Genomic DNA, 23,066 nt, shown 5'->3' with positions numbered 1-23,066 from the left:
TTGCAAGTGCAATTTTCAAAGTCCTTTTCAAAAAGTGCTCATTATTTTGAAGATCTATCTCAGCATGTATTCTACTTTTATTTACCGTGACAGAGCTATAGAATATAAAAAGACAGCAAAGACTTGTAAATGCTCGGGAACTTGAGAAATCTATCGCAAAAAAAAGAAAAAAGAGAAACTTTACAAAAAGCGCCACAGAGATAATTTCATTGAATGGGCGCAGAATTGTGCATACAATTTTAGTGTGATTGTATAACTCAGAAGTTCTTTGACAATAAAATAGTTTTATATAAAGTTTCTCCAATCTGTTTTTATAGTCCACAATTCCCCAATCTAGGGTCAGATTATGAGTATGAGCTAACAGTTGCGTGCAAGCAATATCGGGTATATTGAGGCTGCTTGCGTGCGTCTGAAGTAGCGCATGTATTACAAATTGAAAATAAACGTGAGTGCTTAAGCGCAATTTGATTTAACACATTTCAAGATAGCGCAACCTCAGAGCTTTGGTTAAAGTGATGGTAAAATTACCTCACTAACTTTAGATATATTGAAAGCTCTGGTAATTATATTGAGGTGCGTATTTTCTTCAATACTAATACAACTTCTATAAAATACCATTATTGTGAGGCTCCGTTACCTGGTTTAATGCAGCCTCTGTCATAGATTTTCTTAGTGGGGTATTTGACTGGCAGTTCTTCCAGCCAATAGGAGCCTCATCATGTGCCCTATGTAATTTACTTACAGCACGCTCCTATGTTTCAAACTATTAGCTGACTTAGCCTTGAAGTGCAACTGCACACGCGCAGCTCACTACGCTATTTGCGCAACTGAAACAGTGAGGCACCTTACTGTAAACAAGTAATCACTTTAACTCTTACACTCTAATAAAAAGTGTCACAAAACACGTCAAAAATAAATGTAATAGTATTTTTAAATTCATAATAATCCTATCTAATAAAAAATATCACAAAATATTGCATAAAAAAGTTATAAGGGCTGAAAGATATGAGGTCTCAGGTGTTAGAAGAAAAAAAAGGCTGCAAATGTCTTTAACATAGAGATAGAAACATAGAATTTGATGGTACTGTAGATAAGAACCAAAGAGCTCATCAAGTCTACCCATATTACATGTTACTTTTTCTTAGGATAACCTTATGCATGTCCCAGGAATTTTTTATTTCCTATACAGTCATGGGGGACAAATTATCAAGCTCTGAATGGAGCTTGATACCCCTGTTACCACCCGAGCCTTCAGGCTTGCCGGAAACAGCAGTTATGAAGCAGCGGTCTAAAGACCACTGTACCATAACTGATCCTCTGAGGCTGCAGTCTGCAATCCGTCTGATCCTATATGATAGGGCTGATTGACACCCCCTGCTAGCATCCAATTGGCTGCAAATCTGAAGGCGGCAGCATTGTACAAGGAGCCCCTTTGTGTTTACCACCTCAATTGGAAGTTTATTCCATGGGGCAGATTTACCATCGGTCTGACATGATCAGCTCAGCGGATCATGTCTGACAGACATCTATGAATGCTGACAGCCTACACTTTCAACATTTATCATTACACAAGCAGCAGGGGGTGTCAATCAGCCCAATCGTATACGCAGCCTCATAGCAGGTGGACCAGTTATGGAGCAGTGCTCACACAGAAACTGGGTCATCAAGCTCCATTCAGAGCTTGATAATTCGGGCCCATGAATCCACCATCCTTTCTGTATAAAAATGCTTCCACACATTTCTCCTGAATCTGCTACCCTCTAATTTAAGATTATGGGGCCCATCTATCAAGCTCCGTACGGAGCTTGAGGGCCCGTGTTTCTGGAGAGCCTTCTAAAGACCGCTGCTCCATAACCCTGTCTGCCTGCTCTGATGAGGCGGACAGGAATCGCTGGAATTCAACCCGATCGAGTACGATTGGGTTGATTGGCACCCCCTGCTGGCGGCCGATTGGCCGCGAGTCTGCAGCGGCGGCATTGCACCAGCAGATCACAAGAGCTGCTGGTGCAATGCTGAATACAGAGAGCGTATTGATCTCTGCATTCAGCTATGTCTATCGGACCTGACCCGCACTATCGGATCAGGTCCGACAGACATTTCATAAATAGGCCTCTGTGACTCCTTGTTTTTGGAATATTTTTTATTTTTGTGTTGAAAATGCTTTAAACTTCCACGTTATTCAGTCCCTTCATATATTTGAAGGTTTCTATCATGTCACCTCTTTCCCTTCTATCCTCTAAGCTAAACATATTTAGGTCATAGAGTCTTTCTTTGTACGTTTTATATTTTAGACCATGTACTATTTTAGTAGCCCTCCTTTGGACAGCTTCTAGTTTATTTATATCTTTCTGAAGATATGGTCTCCAGAACTGTACACAGTATTCCAGATTTGGTCTAACTAATGATCTGTAAAGTGGCAGAAGAACCTTGCTATTTCTGCTACTAATACCTCTCATAATGCAGCCAAGTATTTGACGGGCCTTTCTGGCTGCACTGCTGCATTGTGAACCAAATTTTAAATCATCTGAAATAATAATTCCCAAGTCCGTTTCTCTTACAGACAGTAATGTACCTTTGAGACTATAATTGGCATTTGGGTTTTTAGATACAATATGCATAACTGTGCTATTTGCCCAGTCCTCCCGTCTTTTAATATCAATGTTCATTTGATCAACCCCTCCTGGAACATCAACTCTGTTACAATTTTTTGTATTATCAGTAAACAAGCAAACCTTCCCCTGAAGCCCACTTCCAATATCACTGATGAACCTGTTAATCAGAACAGGCCCAAGAACTGACCCTTGGGGAACACCACTAGTAACTGAATCCTCATTTGAGTATACTCCATTAATTGACATCCTCTGTCTTCTATCTTTAAGCCAGCATTCTACCCATTTAACAATCTTATCTTCTACTCCAAGGCAAACCACTTTGTGAATAAGTTTGTTGTGTAGGACGGTGTCAAATGCTAAAGTCTAGATATGAACATCTAAGGCTCCTCCCGGGTCTATTAATAATTAGTTACATGGTTCAAAAAATCAGTTAGATTAGTCTGACATGATCTTCCAGCAGTGAAATCATGTTATCCTTTGTCTTCTAAGTTGTTTGTCTTAAGGTAAGACCTCAGTTGTCATTAATTTCCCTACAATTGCGGTCAATTACATATCTATTTAAAAAAACAAACAAAAAAAAGCAAAAACAGAACAAAGCTCTTTAATACATATGGAAACATTTTATTTTAGATGGAATAGAGAAAATGAATGAATACCATATCCCTTTAAATTGCAATATATAGAATGCCTATAAAAAATGCCCCATTAGGGGCCAGATTAAGAGTGGATCGCTATTTGTTGCTGCCACTTGCGCGCTTACTGTGCTTGCCTTCATTTATTATTAGTGTCCCTTTAACAAGCTGATGTTTCAGGCAAAATGATTAATGGCCTATAGTGCAATTTTCAGGTATTTTTCTTTATTTTCTCTAATATGGTGTGGTGGTGATGGGGGGGGGGGTGCTAAGACTTTTTAAGCAATATTTTTGCACATAAACTAATTGGTTGATTTAGCAAAATACGTGTGCTAGCGAGTTCCAGAATCCTTGTACTGCAGCACAGTAATGCACAGGCAGCATATTTATAAGGGTCACAAGAACAATGCAGGAATTTCTTTGGAAATATCACCAAAGCATTTCAATCCTCTTGTCTTTACTGGGATCTGTATGTAGCATTTGTTTTTCTAGAAATAAAAAAGAACAAAAAACAAAACATGTATAGCACTTTTCATGCTTTGATCTCAGTTCAGAAGCATATTTATTCATTTCACTGCAATGAATCCATTTAGTTTTCTCCTCTTTGCAGTGAAAAAGGCTAAATACTGAGTATTCCAAAATCCATTTTATCATATAATGTACTTTGTTTTATCTGTTAGATGTTGCTAAGGATATCTATTAGAATCAATACCTGCATTTATATATAATTCTATTTACCTACAGTGTTGAAAATAAACAAAGATATCTCATGGGATATGCTAGAACTGATAAACAGATTAATTTAATTTATATATTTGATAATGATATTTTCTTATATGTTTAATCTTGTGTTACTATTTTATTTAGAACTAATGTGGCTTTAAAATAGGTTTCATGCAATCAATACAAAATATACCAATATTTCTGAATGCTATTTATAATGCATGCTTTACCTACATATATTTTTATATACAGGTAGCCTTCTTTTTACAGACAATTGTTTTACACTGAATCACTAACAACTGTTATACTGCTGAAGTATTCATCCAAAAGTGAACATAAGAAAACTACATATTGAACTTAAAGGGACAGTAAAGTCATAATTAGACAGTCATGATTTAGACAGAACATACCATTTTAAACAACGTTCCAATTTACTTTTACAACGTTCCAAGATGGCGTCCCTCGAATTCCGATTGGCTGATAGGATTCTATCAGCCAATCAGAATTAAGGTAGGAAAAATCTGATTGGCTGATTCAATCAGCCAATTGGATTGAAGCTCAATCCGATTGGCTGATCCAATCAGCCAATCGGATTGACCTTGCATTCTATTGGCTGTTCCTAGCATTTTTTCCTACCTTAATTCCGATTGGCTGATAGAATCCTATCAGCCAATTGGAATTCGAGGGACGCCATCTTGGATGACGTCCCTTAAAGGAACCTTCATTCGTCGGGTAGTCGTCGGGCTAGCAGGATGTTCCCCGTCGGAGGTCTCCAAGATGGAGCCGCGGTTGGCTGAAGATAGAAGACGCCGCTTGGATGAAGACTTCTACCGGATGGAGGACCTCTTCTGCCCCGCTTGGATGAAGACCTCAGCCGGATGGAGGATATCTTCTTGCCCCGCTTGGATGAAGAATTCGTCCCGGCTGGGTGAAGACGGCTCAAGGTAGGGTGATCTTCAGGGGGTTAGTGTTAGGTTTTTTAAGGGGGGTTTGGGTGGGTTAGAGTAGAGGTATGTGGGTGGTGGGTTTTAATGTTGGGGGGTTGTAATTTTTTTTACAGGTAAAAGAGCTGATTACTTTGTAATTTAGAATAGGTTAGGGCATTTTTTTAAAAGGAACCTTCATTCGTCGGGTAGTCATCGGGCTAGCAGGATGTTCTGCGTCGTAGGTCTGGTTGGCTGAAGATAGAAGACGCCGCTTGGATGAAGACTTCTACCGGATGGAGGACCTCTTCTGCCCCGCTTGGATGAAGACTTCAGCTGGATGGAGGACCTCTTCTTGCCCCGCTTGGATGAAGAATTCGGCCTGGCTGGGTGAAGACGGCTCAAGGTAGGGTGATCTTCAGGGGGTTAGTGTTAGGTTTCTTTAAGGGGGGTTTGGGTGGGTTAAAGTAGGGGTATGTGGGTGGTGGGTTTTAATGTTGGGGGGGGTTGTATTTTTTTTTACAGGTAAAAGAGCTGATTACGTGTAGTGTTAGGTGTATTTGTAACTTAGGTTAGGATTTATTTTACAGGTAATTTTGTAGTTATTTTAACTAAGTAGCTATTAAATAGTTAATAACCATTTAATAGCTATTGTACCTAGTTAAAATAAATACAAAGTTGCCTGTAAAATAAAAATAAATCATAAAATAGCTACAATATAATTATTATTTATATTGTAGCTATTTTAGGGTTTATTTTACAGGTAAGTATTTAGTTTTAAATAGGAATAATTTAGTTAATAATTGTAATATGTATTTAGATTTAATTAAATAATTTTTAAGTTAGGGGGGTGTTAGTGTTAGACTTAGGTTTAGGGGTTAATAAGTTTAATATAGGTTGCAGCGGGGTCCGGGAGTGGCGGTTTAGGGGTTAAAAATTTCATTTAGTTGCGGTGGGGTCCGGGATCCGCAGGATAGGGGTTAATAACTTTAATATAGGTGGCGGCAGATTAGGGGTTAATAGGTATAATGTAGGTGGCGGAGGGGTCCGGGAGCGGCGGTTTAGGGGTTAATAAGTATAAAGTAGGTGGCGGCGGTGTAGGGGGGGGCAGATTAGGGGCGTTTAGACTCAGGGTACATGTTAGGGTGTTAGGTGTAGACACTTCCCATAGAAATCAATGGTACATTGATTCCTTTGGGATCCGCTGCCTCCAGGGTGGCGGATTGAAAACCAGGTATGCTGAGCCGGAATAGTGGCGAGCATACCTGGTAGGTATTTGATAACTACCAAAAGTAGTCAGATTGTGCCGAACTTGTGTTCGGAACATCTGTAGTGATGTAACCATTGATCTGTGTCGGACTGAGTCCGGCGGATCGTATGTTACGTCACTAAATGCTACTTTTGCCGGGCTGTAGGGCTTGATAACTACGGCGAATCAGCCTCGCCACAAATACGCTGCGGAATTCCAGCGTATTTGCGGTTGACGGCTTGATAACTAGAGGCCAAAGAGTGAAAACATCCATGATAAACCCATTTTGGCTTGAGCGCAACTATTAGCGCTCCGCTTGTAATCTAGCCCTATATAAGTAGGTTATTTTTACATGAACCCTGTTGTAAACCGAGGAATAACTCTACATGCTAATTTATTCAGCTTTGATGATGTTTGTCTAATGTGTTTTAGTGCAAGGTTTTTTAACACCACACTTCATTATGATAATAAATATTGTGATGGTGCTTAAGTTGTGTACATTTTTTATTGCCTAAATGTGGACTATACTGAGCCACTGTTTTAACTTTTTACTTCATTTGAAAATTTTGTGTGAGGCGCTTTTTATGCAGCCCATTTATTTTATAAACAATGTTTTCTATGACCCTTACTAGTTTTTATTGCTCATTAAAAAAACACACAAAAAATAAACAACTAAAAAAAAACCTTTATCTTATTTGGTTTGTGGTGGACAATTTAGGAGGGATAAGATGAGGTCCTGCTTGTATCAAACAATCACTGTGCAGCATGTAATAAGTTCAGGGTTATGGATTTAACTGAATATCCACCAGCTTCTCTATGGGCAGTAAAAATACTACAAATTACAGTAAAAGCAGCCAAAATAAATAATGAAGGTGCATTGCAAAGTTTATTTTTTCAATATGTATAATTATAGATCTCACTTTTATTAAAGGGACATTATACCCAAAATTATTCTTTCATGATTATGATAGAGCATATAATTTAAAAACAACTTTCCATTTTACTTCTATTATCTTATTTGCTTTGCTTCTTTTGCTGTCCTTTGTTGAAAAGCATACATAGGTAGGGCCAGGAAAGCTGGTTGCTGATTGGTGGTTGTACATATATGTCATTGGCTTACTGATATGTACAGCTAACTCCCAGTAGTGCATTGTTGCTCTTTCAATAAAGCATACTCAGAGAAAGAAGCTACATTGACAGTAACAGTAAATTGGAAAGTTTGGGAAAATAAACATTCGCTCTGAATCTGAAAGAAAGATTTTGAGTTTTGTATATAAAAGTGATTTTAATGATTCTGTCTTACAGTGGATTTACATAGCACATTTAACCTCATAGATGAAATGACAAAAAACATTTGTCAGTGATATTCTTGTTTAAGATTAGAGTTAGGTTATTTAAAATCTGCTCTTAAAATGAAAATCTCATGGAGACAAAAAAGCAACAACACAACTCATAATATTTGTACCTGCTCCGTGTCACATTCGCAAGTTGTGAGTAACTTTCTAGCTTAATCAATGAAGCTGCATCTATTGCCAGTGGCGTCACTAGGGGGGGGAGGGGGGGGGCGGGCCGCACCCGGGTGACACCCTCCAGGGGGTGACACCAAAAAAATTAATTTCTTTTAAATTTAATTTTATTGAAATTCAAAGAAATACAATGTTGAGATGCATAGATTTTTTTTATAAGAGGGGCTGGCATTTGTGAACATTGGTGGGATTGGGGAAGTTGTAGACACACAATTTTTTGCCCCTTGAGCCAGTGCTGCAATTTCAACAAATAGTTTTCCCGGCTGCTTTTGCTTGTTTGCACTTTGCTTCTCCCCTGCCCAATTTCGCTATGAATGTTGTGGGCATGCCATGGGGCTTGCAAAGTTGCGCTGCTAGCCTAAACCTGCCTGCCTATCTGTGCTCACTGCTCAGTGACATGTGGAGCAGTGGAGTCACTCACTGCTGTGCTGTCTCTCTAAACGGGAACCGGGAAATCGTGAGGGGATGCCTGGCACCTGACCGTATGACTGTTTGACACTGTCTTTAAAGTGAAGGAGCCACGTATGATGCCCACCAGACCATTACGGTTACGGTACACTAAGTGCACACTGAACAGGTAGGAGGGCGGGCGGGGTCTGGGGGTGGGCAGAGAGCAGAGGTGCTTGGCCATAAGAAGCAGTAGGCACGCGGCCCGGGGCTGTGCACTGACAGACTTGGAACGGAGTCAGAGAGCAGAATTTTCATAGTTTGCGCCTAAACCTTTTCTTTAGTGATTTATTTTTAGAGTGCTCTGTTTATCTTTCATTTGATGCTCTGCTGAGCCAGGGAGCAGCTCTAGGCATGAGCTTCATAATTAATGCAGTGCAGTTTACATATTTTGTATGTGTGTGTCTGAGTTTTTGTGTGTGTGTCTCAGTGTTTTTGTGTGTGTGTTTTTGTGTGTGTCTGAGTGTGTTTCCGAGTGTTTGTGTGTGCATCTGAGTATGTTTTTAAGTGTGTCTGAGTGTTTGTATGTGTGTGTGCCTGTGTTTTTGTGTGTGTCTGCTTTCTGGGGGGGGGGGGGGTGACACCATAACTTACCGCACCGGGTGACACCAACCCTAGTGACGCCACTGTCTATTGCATTTTAGCTTTGTATAGGACACAAAAATAAGAGGTGTGATGGTAAGTTCTAGTGTTTCAAATACAATAGGAGTTTCCATCACTAAAAATAAAAGCGACTTTAATTCAACAGTTTATAAAAGCGATTCTGGACACCCACGGCACAGCACAGTTTTTTCAATGATGTAACGTAAATAGCAAATAGCCGTGCGTGCTCATTGGCATTATGACAGATGCAAGCACAGCTATTGGCTAAGAGATGGAAACGTCATCTCAATGCACTTAGGTTAGTGCTGACAACGCAACAAAATAAAGATACCTTTTCATTGTTTTTCTTAAATTATGAATGAAGGCACCTTTATTTTTAGTGATAGTAAATCCTAGCATTTTTTAAATGCTAATATTGATCATCACTTTAAATATGCAGATAAAACACAGGGCCGGCTATCACAAATAGGTGCTTTACCACAAATCTAGAAAGAAATATGAAATGATGTAAAAGGGAACTACCAGTGTCAAATATCAGAAATTCAAAAACCGTAACAACAATTTTCATGTCAAATTCAAGGTGAAAAATATAATTCTGCACAGGTAACTATTACCAGAAGCAAAATCACATCATATTATGTTCTTCATCAAGAAAACATTGTAGCAATTAACCCCAGTATGTACCTTGGTTGTTGTACTGTGGTGTGGGGAGATGCTTCTATACTTGTAGAAATAATACTTATAATATCAGCATAATGTTGCTATATTGAAAATAATATGATACTTACAGTTTTTGTTTCTTGTCAAATAATGGAACGTAGCAGTCAAAATATAAATGTAAATTAGTGTATTTGAGTTCTTCTTAGATGCATTTGTGTGATACCTATGCATTAGCAAAAAGGCTTCTAGTAAAAATATCACTTTATTTATCATTTTTATTGAAGTGACATTTTCATACAAATGCACATTCATAGCAAATATTGGATATTTGTTTCATAATATCTGAAAGAATTCACCAATGGGTTATGTTTACAGCGCTGCAGAATCTGTTAGCGCTCTACAAATACCTGATAATAATAATAAAATAATGGGTAAGTCTTTTCATGAACTCATAGAATGGGTAGGACTTCTCATAATTTTATAGAATGGGTAGGTCTTTTCATGAACTCATAGAATGGGTAGGTCTTCTCATGAACTCACAGAATGGGTAGGTCTTTTCATTAACTCATGGAATGGGTAGGTCTACTCATGAACTCATAGAATGGGTAGGTATGCTCATGAACTCATAGAATGGGTAGGTCTTCTCATGAACTCATAGAATGGGTAGGTGTTTCATGAAGTCATAGAATGGGTAGGTCTTTTCATGAAGTCATAGAATGGGTAGGTCTTCTCATGAACTCATAGAATGGGTAGGGCTTTTCATAAAGTCATAGAATGGATAGGTCTTCTCATGAACTCATAGAATGGGTAGGTCTTCTCATGAACTCATAGAATGGGTAGGTCTGCTCATGAACGCATAGAATGGGTAGGTCTTCTCATGAACTCACAGAATGGGTAAGACTTCCATATTGATGAGTGAGACTTGTTGGGTATTGCAATATGGTAATAGCCAAGCTAGTGCTCTCTTAACCTGTGATATTCATTCCCCCATTAAAGTACTAGGACAGGGCATCAGTGTACTATTAATTCTAGAATTTTACACTAGTATCCCTGGTGAATAAAAATGACAAACCTCTGTCTTTGATTGACTTCTCAGTCAAACCTCTGAAGCATCATGTTTTGATTATTTGCTTTTCCAGAAGTTGATGCAAAACATTGCTGAGTAAAATAAAGATTTGTTTAAAGCAGAGATAAAATAAAATATCCAGAACTTACCGGTACTGTGTTACTGCTGGATTTGCCTTAGCTGAGCAGTGAAATTTAACCACGTTATCCTCCAGGACTGGCTGCGGTTCCACTGTGAGATTGACCAATGGTGGGTCTACAACATGGGACAGATACGGACAATGAGAATATTTCAAGGCAAGATGCTCATCTCTTTTAGTGCTTATGCAAACATACATCTACAAGAATGTTTGTGACCAAAGTTTTCCTAGGACTAGGTTCATGTTGCAAAAATGGACTCATGTCTCCTTTAGTAAAAGCAAATATGTTAAATCAAAGTAAACACAAAAAGAAACAGATTGTGTTAAAAAATAATCTATTTTTGTATTTATTGTTTATTTTTTTGCAAAATGAGAACTTAGAAATTCTCAGTGTAGCCATTGCCCTCGAGGAGATGAGAGAGCTGACATGTTTTGCATTCTGCTTCTTCTGAGCATTGGCAGAATGGACTTTCTGTTTCTCTTGCATTCACTAAACACTAAAGCCACCCTAAGTTACTCTAGAAGGTTTATGACATCAGGGGAGATATGACTTCCTGTAGAGACCACAGCCCCCTTGTAGAGCTATGGCATGAAGTAATGGACCATGGAAAAATAAAGTAGACCAAGAAAAATAAATGAAACAAAGAGATAAATAATACACAGTGCAATGATTTTTATTAAGTATAACCCACTGCTTAGGAGCATATTTATCAAGGAGGAAATAATAAAAATAATATATTGTTTTTTAAAAAACATTTTTATACTAGTGGTCCTACTTATATTAGAAGCTGCTGCCTTCTCACGGGATATCCCAGCTAGTACCAGAAACGTATAATATAGTTCAATTATCGTGAATTTACATCTTGTTAATCCTATTTTTAAAATGATTTTAAAATGTTATGCTTTGGCTTCCTCTGTTTATTTTTACTTTGAACTTAAGTATAACACTCAGCATTAGATTGTAATCTCTACAGAACATGACCTGGGTTTGCCTTTGCTATAGAAAAAAAAATATTTGTGAAGCTTTGAAATGTCTTGACATTCACAACGTTGCCTGCATTTACTGTAGACTAAATAATAGGAAGAAGGGGGTTAAATATAATTATTGTCAAACGTGTGTTCTTTCGTTCCAGATGCAGTTCGTAGCTGTTAATAGCATTTTTAATTGCTTTTCCGCGTATGCAATTCAGGGCTAGCAAAGATCTTTATATGAAATCTCATTTCAAAGTCTTTCGATAGCTGTTGTGTGTTTCATCCTTAGCATGTCCCAAAAAGAAGATTGCATTTAATGATCAACAATTCATGTGTCATCAGTTACTAGGGAAATATACAGTTATAAATATCATTGCTCAATATTGTTTAAAAAAAAAAGAACTATTTTCTGCTCTTTCAATGCTAAGTAGAATTTGAAGGGTATTTACAGATAATGATACAGATAGAGATTAGGCTACCTAAGTTTTTACAGTAGGTCACCCTATAGCGACAGGAGCAGAGGTAATTGGACATAGGTCCATTCAGCTTTGTGTCACTCTGTGCTCCTGTGGAGAGATGGACAGAGTTAATGGTCGAGTGATCCTTTCTCTCATTGCTGTTGTGTCACCCTGCAGTGACAGGGACAGATTTAATGGGCCTCAGGCTTCATGTTGCTTTTATCATTTCTCAGAGTTAGAGGGGTCAGACTTAATGTGACATTTGTACGTAGACTGTATCCTTAAAGGGCCATGATACCCAAATGTTGAAACGCATGAAAGTGATGCAGCATAGCTGTAAAAAGCTGAAAATATCACCTGAACATCTTTATGTAAAAAAGGAAGATATTTTAACTCAAAATGTTCTAAGTATTCACACCCCATTGTAAAGGACTTTAAGCAGCCAGTCAGGATTGTGACGGTACCAACCGGATACCAAGGGTTAACACCAGGGAACAATGTCCTGCATAGGGAATCAGCAATTCACAACCCAGCCAGTTTTCAGGTTTTAAACAGAATGAATTTTATTAAGGCTCATATGCCCAGTATTTATGCAGGTCTGACCCCCCCCAGAAGGGGGGTTGAAAGAATGTTGTACATTAGATGGAGGGAACACGCCCTTTTACATGATACAATAGAATACCTTGCTCAAGCTGATAACAATTTAAACACAGACACACACTTGGCTTTCCTTATCATCTAGGGTTTGCTCTCTGAGGTTGATTAAACAATGGACTGTGTATCAATAACATTAATGACAGTGCACCATAGCTGAGGCTAAAGCTGAACACAGTTAACTCTTTCAGTGCTGACAGAAGGGTCTGTCACATCTACATAGCACAATATACAGCCTATAGACAACCTTTCTCACGTTATAGTCCAGAAGTGGCTAGGTTTGCCACAATGCTCCCCCAGAACCAAGCCGGCATACACAGTCTGATCCCAACGGATCGGCTTGGGGATGTCCGGGGCAACAACTTTCGGCTCAAGTAAGCTACGGGGTGTTCTCCGCCATCTGCTCCAACTTGGCTCAGTACTGCCCCCACCCCAAACATGGAAGCGTCTCTTCCCGGAGGGACTGGGCTTGGGTAGTCACAGGGTTAACATCAGCGGGATCCATGGGAGCATAGGCAGAAACAAGGGGGGCCAAGTCATTTCCAAGGAGAACATCAGCAGGTAAGTCCTTCTTGACCCCCACATTCACAAGTCTAGCGCCCACTCCCCAATCCAAATGTACCCTGGCAACAGGTAGGCGGAACACAGTGCCCCCTGCTACCCTCACAGCCACAGTGTCTCCAGTGTGCTGTTTCTCAGGCACCAAGTTCTCTTGAAGCAAGGTCATGGTAGCACCAGTATCCCGTAGACAACTGACCTCCTTCCCATTCACTTTAACCCGTTGCCGGTTATTCCGGTGGGCAGCTTGCACGGGGTCTGCTTCATGTAGGCTGCCCCAGCATTCTGGCGCCTCTACGTAGCGGGCCACAGGCTGAGGATTATGTGGGATTCCGCCAGCGGGTCTTCTCCAGGACTGTGCTTGATTCGCTGCGTTTAGGGGACACTCTGGTCTTTTGTGCCCTAGTTGCTTACATCCAAAGCACCGAATAGGTTGTGAGTAGCCCCGCGAATTGAACCGGGCTCTCTGAGGGTAGTTCGTGGCCGGAGGCCGTGTGGTATAGCGGTGCGCCGGGGGTTGGTAACTGGCAGCTGCTGGGGTGACTGGGGGTCTGTACTCCACTCTAGCAGTGGGCAATCGGTATACTGCTCCCCCTGCCCCTCGTACTGCCACGGATCCACCAGTGGGTGCTGTATCCGGCACCAAATGGGGAGCTATCAGGGTTAAAGTAGCTCCCGAATCCCGAAGTCCCTGGACCGACATCACCTCATGCAGAATTCCCAGGGGTTCCTCGGCTTGGGTGCTCAACACCTCATGAGCGGCTGGCTCCGTTTGGTAATGGTGAGCAGCCGCCCTTGGGGCCAGGTTCTGTCTGACCTGGTTCCAAGCTTGTCTGCTCCGATTTTGGGTGCACTCACGTGCCATATGTCCCCACTGCTTGCAGGTGTGGCATTGTATATTAGCCCGTCCGTTGTTAGGCTGTAGTCCATGGCGCCTCCTGGCATCAAAATGCTGGTCTGCTAATCTGGCTGCTTCGGTTAAGGTGAGGGGTTTTCGATCTCTCACCCATTCTTGGGCTTCTGGGGACAAGCCGTTAAAGAATTGCTCCAACAGCATCAGTTGTCGCAATTCTTCCATGGTGGTAGCTTGGCTGGCCTGTATCCACCCCTGAGATGCTTGATCCAGCTTGTGGGCCCACTCTGCATGGGAATCTCTTTCTGGCTTGCGCAGGCCTCTAAACTTGCGCCGGTATGCCTCTGAGGTAATGGCATATCTTTCCAAGATCGCTCTCTTCACTTTAGCGTAATCCTTGCTGTCCTCCCTGGGTACAGCGCGATACGCTTCCGCTGCCCTACCGGCTAGCTTGCCTGCTAGCACCGGCACCCATACGGACTGCTCCAAATCGTGTAACTCGCACAGTCTCTCAAAATCCTGTAAATACCCATCAATCTCATCCTTCTCCTCACAAAACATTTTAAATGCATGGTATGGGATTTTGGGTCTTACTGGGTTGCTGAGTGCGTCCAAAATGGATTCTGCTCGGGAGGATGCATTCCGCGGACTGTGTGCCATCACGTACTCCTGCACATCTGCCATTACCACGGATAGCATATCCCGTGGTACAGGTTGGGGTAAAAATTCCAGCCTGGTCCTCATTTCCCTCTGGTATAGGGTCTCCTCCATGGCTGCTGGAGGCGTAGCGCTGCGAGCTCTGTCTCCCTCCATCAGCTCAGCAATTAATATAGCCTTGGGTTTGCTGCTGCCTATCTTTCCCCTGGCTTCTAGCAGTTCCTTTTACGTTTGTCTCTTTAGCTTAGAATAATCCATCTCCATTCACTTCGGTCCCTGGTACTCCTTCCATCTTAGTCAGTATTGTAGTAATCCCCCTCTTCCTGAGGTTACTGGCTTGTGTAGTTGCTCTTCTGGGCGATAAGGTTCATTCCGTCGCTTGCCACCAATTGTGACGGTACCAACCGGATACCAAGGGTTAACACCAGGGAACAATGTCCTGCATAGGGAATCAGCAATTCACAACCCAGCCAGTTTTCAGGTTTTAAACAGAATGAATTTTATTAAGGCTCATATGCCCAGTATTTATGCAGGTCTGACCCCCCCCAGAAGGGGGGTTGAAAGAATGTTGTACATTAGATGGAGGGAACACGCCCTTTTACATGATACAATAGAATACCTTGCTCAAGCTGATAACAATTTAAACACAGACACACACTTGGCTTTCCTTATCATCTAGGGTTTGCTCTCTGAGGTTGATTAAACAATGGACTGTGTATCAATAACATTAATGACAGTGCACCATAGCTGAGGCTAAAGCTGAACACAGTTAACTCTTTCAGTGCTGACAGAAGGGTCTGTCACATCTACATAGCACAATATACAGCCTATAGACAACCTTTCTCACGTTATAGTCCAGAAGTGGCTAGGTTTGCCACAAGGATGTTTGTCCCAGGACAAGCTAACAAGTGTGCATCTGTCATGTACAGGCATAGTCATGTTATTTTTCTATTCAGTTTAAGTAAGTTCTATGAAATCTCATGAGATCACAGCAAAGGCAAAGCATTACCTCAGTCAGCACTGCTGATGCTGATTGGCTATTTTTTTAAATTTCCCCTCAACTTGCAGCTAGACAGCAGCTGAAGTATAACTGTTTACACAGTGCTTACTCTGGTGAGCTAAAGAAATTTTGAGGTAAATATCTTTACATAGATATGTTCAGGTGATGTTTTCTTGTCAGCTTTTTTACAGTTATACTGCATCACATTCAAGTGATTTAGCATATGAGTATTATGTCCCTTTAAGCCACTGGGTGTAGAGATGTCTAATATGTATCTACTATGATCCGTGTAGTTTTAAATGTAATCATCTTTGTCTACTGTTAACAAAAATAAATTGAAAAATTGGTTATTTAGGGGGAAATAATTGGTTAATTTAAAGGAGCATAAAATTCATTGTAGGTATGTTTGTTATGTAAGCACTGGTTTGCAGTTGATCTGGAAAAAACTTTGTGCTAGATTAGGAGTGGCGCGTTAACAGTTTTGCGCAATTGAAAAGGGGTCTATATCGCGGATGTTTGCGTGCGTAAGGTTTTTCACTTGTATTACAAGTTGAAAATAAATGTGATCACTTGAGCACAATTAAACCTAATGCGCGTAAGGTTTAGCGAGGTTTAGTGAGACATCAGAGCTCTGGTTAACTGTTTCTTGAATTAAAAAAAATGTCACAAAACACATCAAAAATACATGGACAAATACAGTTACACTTATAATAACACCATCTAACAAATAGTAAAATAAATATTGCATTTAAAAGTTATAAGGGTTCAAAGATATGAGGTCTCAGGTATTAGAAAAAAAGGCAGGCAAAAGGCTTTAACATAGAGATACCTACATATACATGTCTAAAGATTGTGCATATGCTGACGGCATTTATCGATGTGCGACGGATGTGATACGCTACATTGTATCATGTCCGCTTGCACTTTCTTAAATCGGCCCCATTGTGTCACCTTCAAAACACATACATTCAGACACCCACACATATCTACACACTTTAATACACAGAGACACACTCACACATGCATATGCACATATCCACATACTCATGCACACTCACACACGCATATGCACATACCCACACTCTCAGACATACTCACACATGCATATGCACATACCCACACTCTCAGACATACTTACACATGCATATGCACATACCCACACTCTCAGACATACTCACACACGCATATGCACATACCCACACACTCATACACACTCACACACACATATGCACATACCCACACACTCATACACACTCACACACCCATATGCACATACCCACACTTTTAGATATACTCAAATATGCACATACCCACACTCTCAGGCATACTCACACATGCATATGCACATACCCACACTCTCAGACATACTCACACACGCATATGCACAAACCCACACTCTCAGACATACTCACACATGCATATGCACATACCCACACTCTCAGACATACTTACACACGCATATGCACATACCCACACACTCATACACACTCACACACGCATATGCACATACCCACACACTCATACACACTCACACACCCATATGCACATACCCACACACTCATACACACTCACACACCCATATGCACATACCCACACTTTTAGATATACTCAAATATGCATATGCACATACCCACACTCTCAGACATACTCACACATGCATATGCACATACCCACACTCTCAGACATACTTACACACGGATATGCACATACCCACACACTCATACACACTCACACACACATATGCACATACCCACACACTCATACACACTCACACACCCATATGCACATACCCACACTTTTAGATATACTCAAATATGCATATGCACATACCCACACTCTCAGACATACTCACACATGCATATGCACATACCCACACTCTCAGACATACTCACACACGCATATGCACATACCCAGACACTCATACACACTCACACACGCATATGCACATACCCACACACTCATACACACTCACACACCCATATGCACATACCCACACACTCATACACACTCACACACCCATATGCACATACCCAGACTTTTAGATATACTCAAATATGCATATGCACATACCCACACTCTCAGACATACTCACACATGCATATGCACATACCCACACTCTCAGACATACTTACACACGCATATGCACATACCCACACACTCATACACACTCACACACACATATGCACATACCCACACACTCATACACACTCACACACCCATATGCACATACCCACACTTTTAGATATACTCAAATATGCATATGCACATACCCACACTCTCAGACATACTCACACATGCATATGCACATACTCACACTCTCAGACATACTCACACACGCATATGCACATACCCACACACTCATACACACACACATATGCACATACCCACACACTCATACACACTCACACACCCATATGCACATACCCACACTATTAGACATACTCAGACATGTAGAGGCACATACCCACATTCTCATACACACTCACACACGCATATGCACATACCCACACACTCATACACACTCACACATGCATATGCACATACCCACACTTTTAGATATACTCAAATATGCATATGCACAAACCCACACACTCATACACACTCACACATGCATATGCACATACCCACACACTCATACACACTCACACACATATATGCACATACCCACACTCTCATACACACTCACACACACATATGCACATACCCACACACTCATACACACTCACACATGCATATGCACATACCCACACTTTTAGATATACTCAAATATGCATATGCACAAACCCACACACTTATACACACTCACACACACATATGCACATACCCACACACCCATACACACTCACACACGCATAGATATACTCAGACATGCATATGCACATACCCACACTATTAGACATACTCAGACATGCATATGCACATACCCACACTAATAGACATACTCAGACATGCAGAGGCACATACTCAGAGAGACATGCATACAGATATACAGACATATACACACTCAGACATATATATATATATATATATATATACACACGCACAAACTTCTACACAAATCTACACACTTTGAGTGACCTATAAAACACATACTAAAATTCAGACCCACATAATTATACACACTTTGGAAAAACAGTTTTAGTCCAACTTTTAATATGAGCGTAACCTGATGCACGCAAAAAGCTTACTTTTAGCGCAGTTAACGCTTGAGCCGGAGCATTAAATAGCTCTTCACTCGTAATCTGGCCCTTTAAGTATTTAAACTGTCATTTTGTTTAAAAAATTTGCATTTTTTCACTATCTCAGCACAGTCCAGGGATATAACCATTAAAAAACTTCTTGAGTATAATTATTTTATTTACTTTGCTGTGACCATTTAAGGACCGAAAAAAATAAACAATAATAATAAAAAAATACGCTCCTAGAATGATCAAGCAATTACTATGCAGCATGTTGCTAGGTCAAGATTTTGGGGCTGAATTATCATTGTGCGAGCGGACATGATCATTTATCATTGCACCAACAGTTCTTGTGAACTGCTGGTGCAATGCCGCCCCCTGCAGATTTCCGGCCAATCGACCCCTAACGGGGGGGGGGGGTGTCAATTGACCCGATTGTATTCGATCGGGTTGATTTCTGGCAATGTCTGTCCGCCGTTTTAGAGCAGGCGGACAGGTTATGGAGCAGCGGTCCTTAGTCTGCTGCTTCATCCCTTGTGTTTCCCGCGAGCCTGAAGACTCGCCAGAAACACGGGGCATCAAGCATCATACGGAGCTTGATAAATATGCCCCTCTGAATCATGCAAGATACACTTTAGTATTTCTGGGTAAGTAAGTGAACATGTTTTGTTTTTTTTAAAAGGTAAATTACATGAAAAGCTGGCAGCATAATAATAAAAGTACATTGCTTATTCTATTTTAGTGTATTTAAATATTTTAAATTTATTTTGATTTTAAAAGTAATTTTTTTTTTTTCAAATTTGGTATTTTATTGGGAATTATAGTTTGTGTCATTTAAAGGACCATTAAAGTAATTTTATGTATTTTTTTTATATCCACGAGAAGCACTGGATTGCAAAACATCTGCAAACAAAAAATATATTTCTCTTGTTAAGTGTATCATCCATTACTTGTGGGATATTCTCCTTCCCAACAGGAAGTTGCAAGAGGATCACCCACAGCAGAGCTGCTATATAGCTCCTCCCCTCACTGCCATATCCAGTCATTCTCTTGCAACTCTCAACTAAGATGGAGGTCGTAAGAGGACTGTGGTGTTTTATACTTAGTTTGTTTCTTCAATCAAAAGTTTGTTATTTTTAAATGGCATCGGAGTGTACTGTTTATCTCAGGCAGTATTTAGAAGAAGAATCTGCCTGCGTTTTCTATGATCTTAGCAGAAGTAACTAAGATCCTTTGCTGTTCTCACATATTCTGAGGAGTGAGGTAACTTCAGAGGGGGAATAGCGTGCAGGTTTTCCTGCAATAAGGTATGTGTAGTTAAAATATTTTTCTAGGGATGGAATTTGCTAGAAAATGCTGCTGATACCGAAGTAATGTAAGTAAAGCCTTAAATGCAGTGATAGCGACTGGTATCAGGCTTATTAATAGAGATACATACTCTTATAAAAGTGTATTTTAAAACGTTTGCTGGCATGTTTAATCGTTTTTTACATATGTTTGGTGATAAAACTTATTGGGGCCTAGTTTTTTCCACATGGCTGGCTTGAATTTTGCCTAGAAACAGTTCCCTGAGGCTTCCCACTGTTGTAATATGAGTGGGAGGGGCCTATTTTAGCGCTTTTTTGTGCAGAAAATTACAGACACAGACATCCAGCTTCTTCCTGCATGATCCAGGACTTCTCTAAAGGGCTCAAAAGGCTTCAGAAGTCGTATTGAGGGAGGTAAAAAGCCACAGTAGAGCTGTGGCAGCTGTAGTGACTGTTTAAAAAACGTTTTTGTCATTTGTTATTCCGTTTTTGGTATTAAGGGGTTAATCATCCATTTGCAAGTGGTGCAATGCTCTGCTAACTTATTACATACACTGTAAAAATTTTGTTAGTGTAACTGCATTTTTTCACTGTTATTTCAAAATTTGGGAAAATTTGTGTTTCTTAAAGGCGCAGTAACGTTTTTTATATTGCTTGTAAACTTGTTTTAAAGTGTTTTCCAAGCTTGCTAGTCTCATTGCTAGTCTGTTTAAACATGTCTGACACAGAGGAACCTACTTGTTCATTATGTTTGAAAGCCATGGTGGAGCCCCATAGGAGAATGTGTACTAAATGTATTGATTTCACCTTAAACAGTAAAGATCAGTCTTTATGTATAAAAGAATTATCACCAGAGGGTTCTGTCGAGGGGGAAGTTATGCCGACTAACTCTCCCCACGTGTCAGACCCTTCGCCTCCCGCTCAGGGGACGCACGCTAATATGGCGCCAATTACATCAGGGACGCCCATAGCGATTACCTTGAGGACATGGCTGCAATCATGAATAATACCCTCTCAGAGGTATTATCTAGATTGCCTGAATTAAGAGGCAAGCGCGATAGCTCTGGGGTTAGGAGAGATACAGAGCGCGCAAATGCTGTTAGAGCCATGTCTGATACTGCGTCACAGTATGCAGAACATGAGGACGGAGAGCTTCAGTCTGTGGGTGACATCTCTGACTCGGAGAAATCTGATTCAGAGACTTCTAATTTTAAATTTAAGCTTGAGAACCTCCGTGTATTGCTTGGGGAGGTATTAGCTGCTCTGAATGACTGTAACACAGTTGCAATTCCAGAGAAATTGTGTAGGCTGGATAGATACTATGCGGTGCCGGTGTGTACTGACGTTTTTCCTATACCTAAAAGGCTTACAGAAATTATTAGAAAGGAGTGGGATAGACCCAGTGTGCCCTTTTCCCCACCTTCTATATTTAGAAAAATGTTTCCAATAGACGCCACTACACAGGACTTATGGCAGACGGTCCCTAAGGTGGAGGGAGCAGTTTCTACTTTAGCAAAGCGTACCACTATCCCGGTTGAGGACAGTTGTGCTTTTTCAGATCCAATGGATAAAAAATTGGAGGGTTACCTTAAGAAAATGTTTATTCAACAAGGTTTTATTTTACAGCCCCTTGCATGCATTGCGCCTGTCACTGCTGCGGCGGCATTCTGGTTTGAGGCCCTGGAAGAGGCCACCCAGAGAGCTCCATTGAATGAAATTATTGACAAGCTTAGAATGCTTAAGCTAGCTAACTCATTTGTTTCTGATGCCATTGTTCATTTGACTAAACTAACGGCTAAGAATTCCGGATTTGCCATCCAGGCGCGTAGGGCGCTATGGCTTAAATCCTGGTCAGCTGACGTGACTTCAAAGTCTAAATTACTCAACATTCCTTTAAAGGGGCAGACCTTATTCGGGCCTGGCTTGAAGGAGATTATTGCTGACATTACTGGAGGCAAGGGTCATACCGTTCCTCAGGACAGGGCCAAATCAAAGGCCAAACAGTCTAATTTTCGTGCCTTTCGAAATTTCAAGGCAGGATCAGCATCAACTTCCTCCACTTCAAAACAAGAGGGAACTGTTGCTCATTCCAGACAGGCCTGGAAACCTAACCAGTCCTGGAACAAGGGCAAGCAGGCCAGAAAGCCTGCTGGTGCCCCCAAGACAGCATGAAGGAACGGCCCCCTATCCGGAAACGGATCTAGTGGGGGGCAGACTTTCTCTCTTCGCCCAGGCGTGGGCAAGAGATGTTCAGGATCCCTGGGCATTGGAGATCATATCTCAGGGATATCTTCTGGACTTCAAAGCTTCTCCTCCACAAGGGAGATTTCATCTTTCAAGGTTATCAGCAAACCAGATAAAGAAAGAGGCATTCCTAAGCTGTGTGCAGGACCTCCTAGTAATGGGAGTGATCCATCCAGTTCCGCGGATGGAACAAGGACAGAGATTTTATTCAAATCTGTTTGTGGTTCCTAAGAAAGAGGGAACCTTCAGACCAATCTTGGATCTAAAGATCTTAAACAAATTCCTCAGAGTTCTATCATTCAAAATGGAAACTATTCAGACCATCCTACCCATGATCCAAGAGGGTCAGTACATGACCACAGTGGACTTAAAGGATGCCTACCTTCACATACCGATTCACAAAGATCATCATTGGTTCCTAAGGTTTGCCTTTCTAGACAGGCATTACCAATTTGTAGCTCTTCCCTTCGGGTTGGCCACTGCCCCGAGAATTTTTACAAAGGTTCTGGGCTCACTTCTGGCGGTTCTAAGACCGCGTGGCATAGCAGTGGCTCCGTATCTAGACGACATCCTGATACAGGCGTCAAGCTTTCAAATTGCCAAG

At 40.9% G+C, this 23,066-nt stretch overlaps 1 protein-coding gene across 1 annotated transcript in view; it reads right to left on the bottom strand.

The window, feature by feature from the left end:
• Positions 1 to 23,066, bottom strand: part of KIRREL3 (kirre like nephrin family adhesion molecule 3) — a 1,250,147-nt gene that overhangs the window by 435,043 nt on the left and 792,038 nt on the right. The window contains exon 7 of the mRNA XM_053691559.1: positions 10,591 to 10,696. Coding sequence (XP_053547534.1) covers positions 10,591 to 10,696 — 106 coding nt within the window. The remainder of the gene's footprint in view (positions 1 to 10,590; positions 10,697 to 23,066) is intronic.

Source organism: Bombina bombina, chromosome 8 (genome assembly GCF_027579735.1).
Source record: "Bombina bombina isolate aBomBom1 chromosome 8, aBomBom1.pri, whole genome shotgun sequence".
Taxonomy (NCBI): domain Eukaryota; kingdom Metazoa; phylum Chordata; class Amphibia; order Anura; family Bombinatoridae; genus Bombina; species Bombina bombina.
The sequence above is the reverse complement of the archived record's forward strand: the minus strand, read 5'-3'. Positions and strand labels throughout refer to the sequence as shown.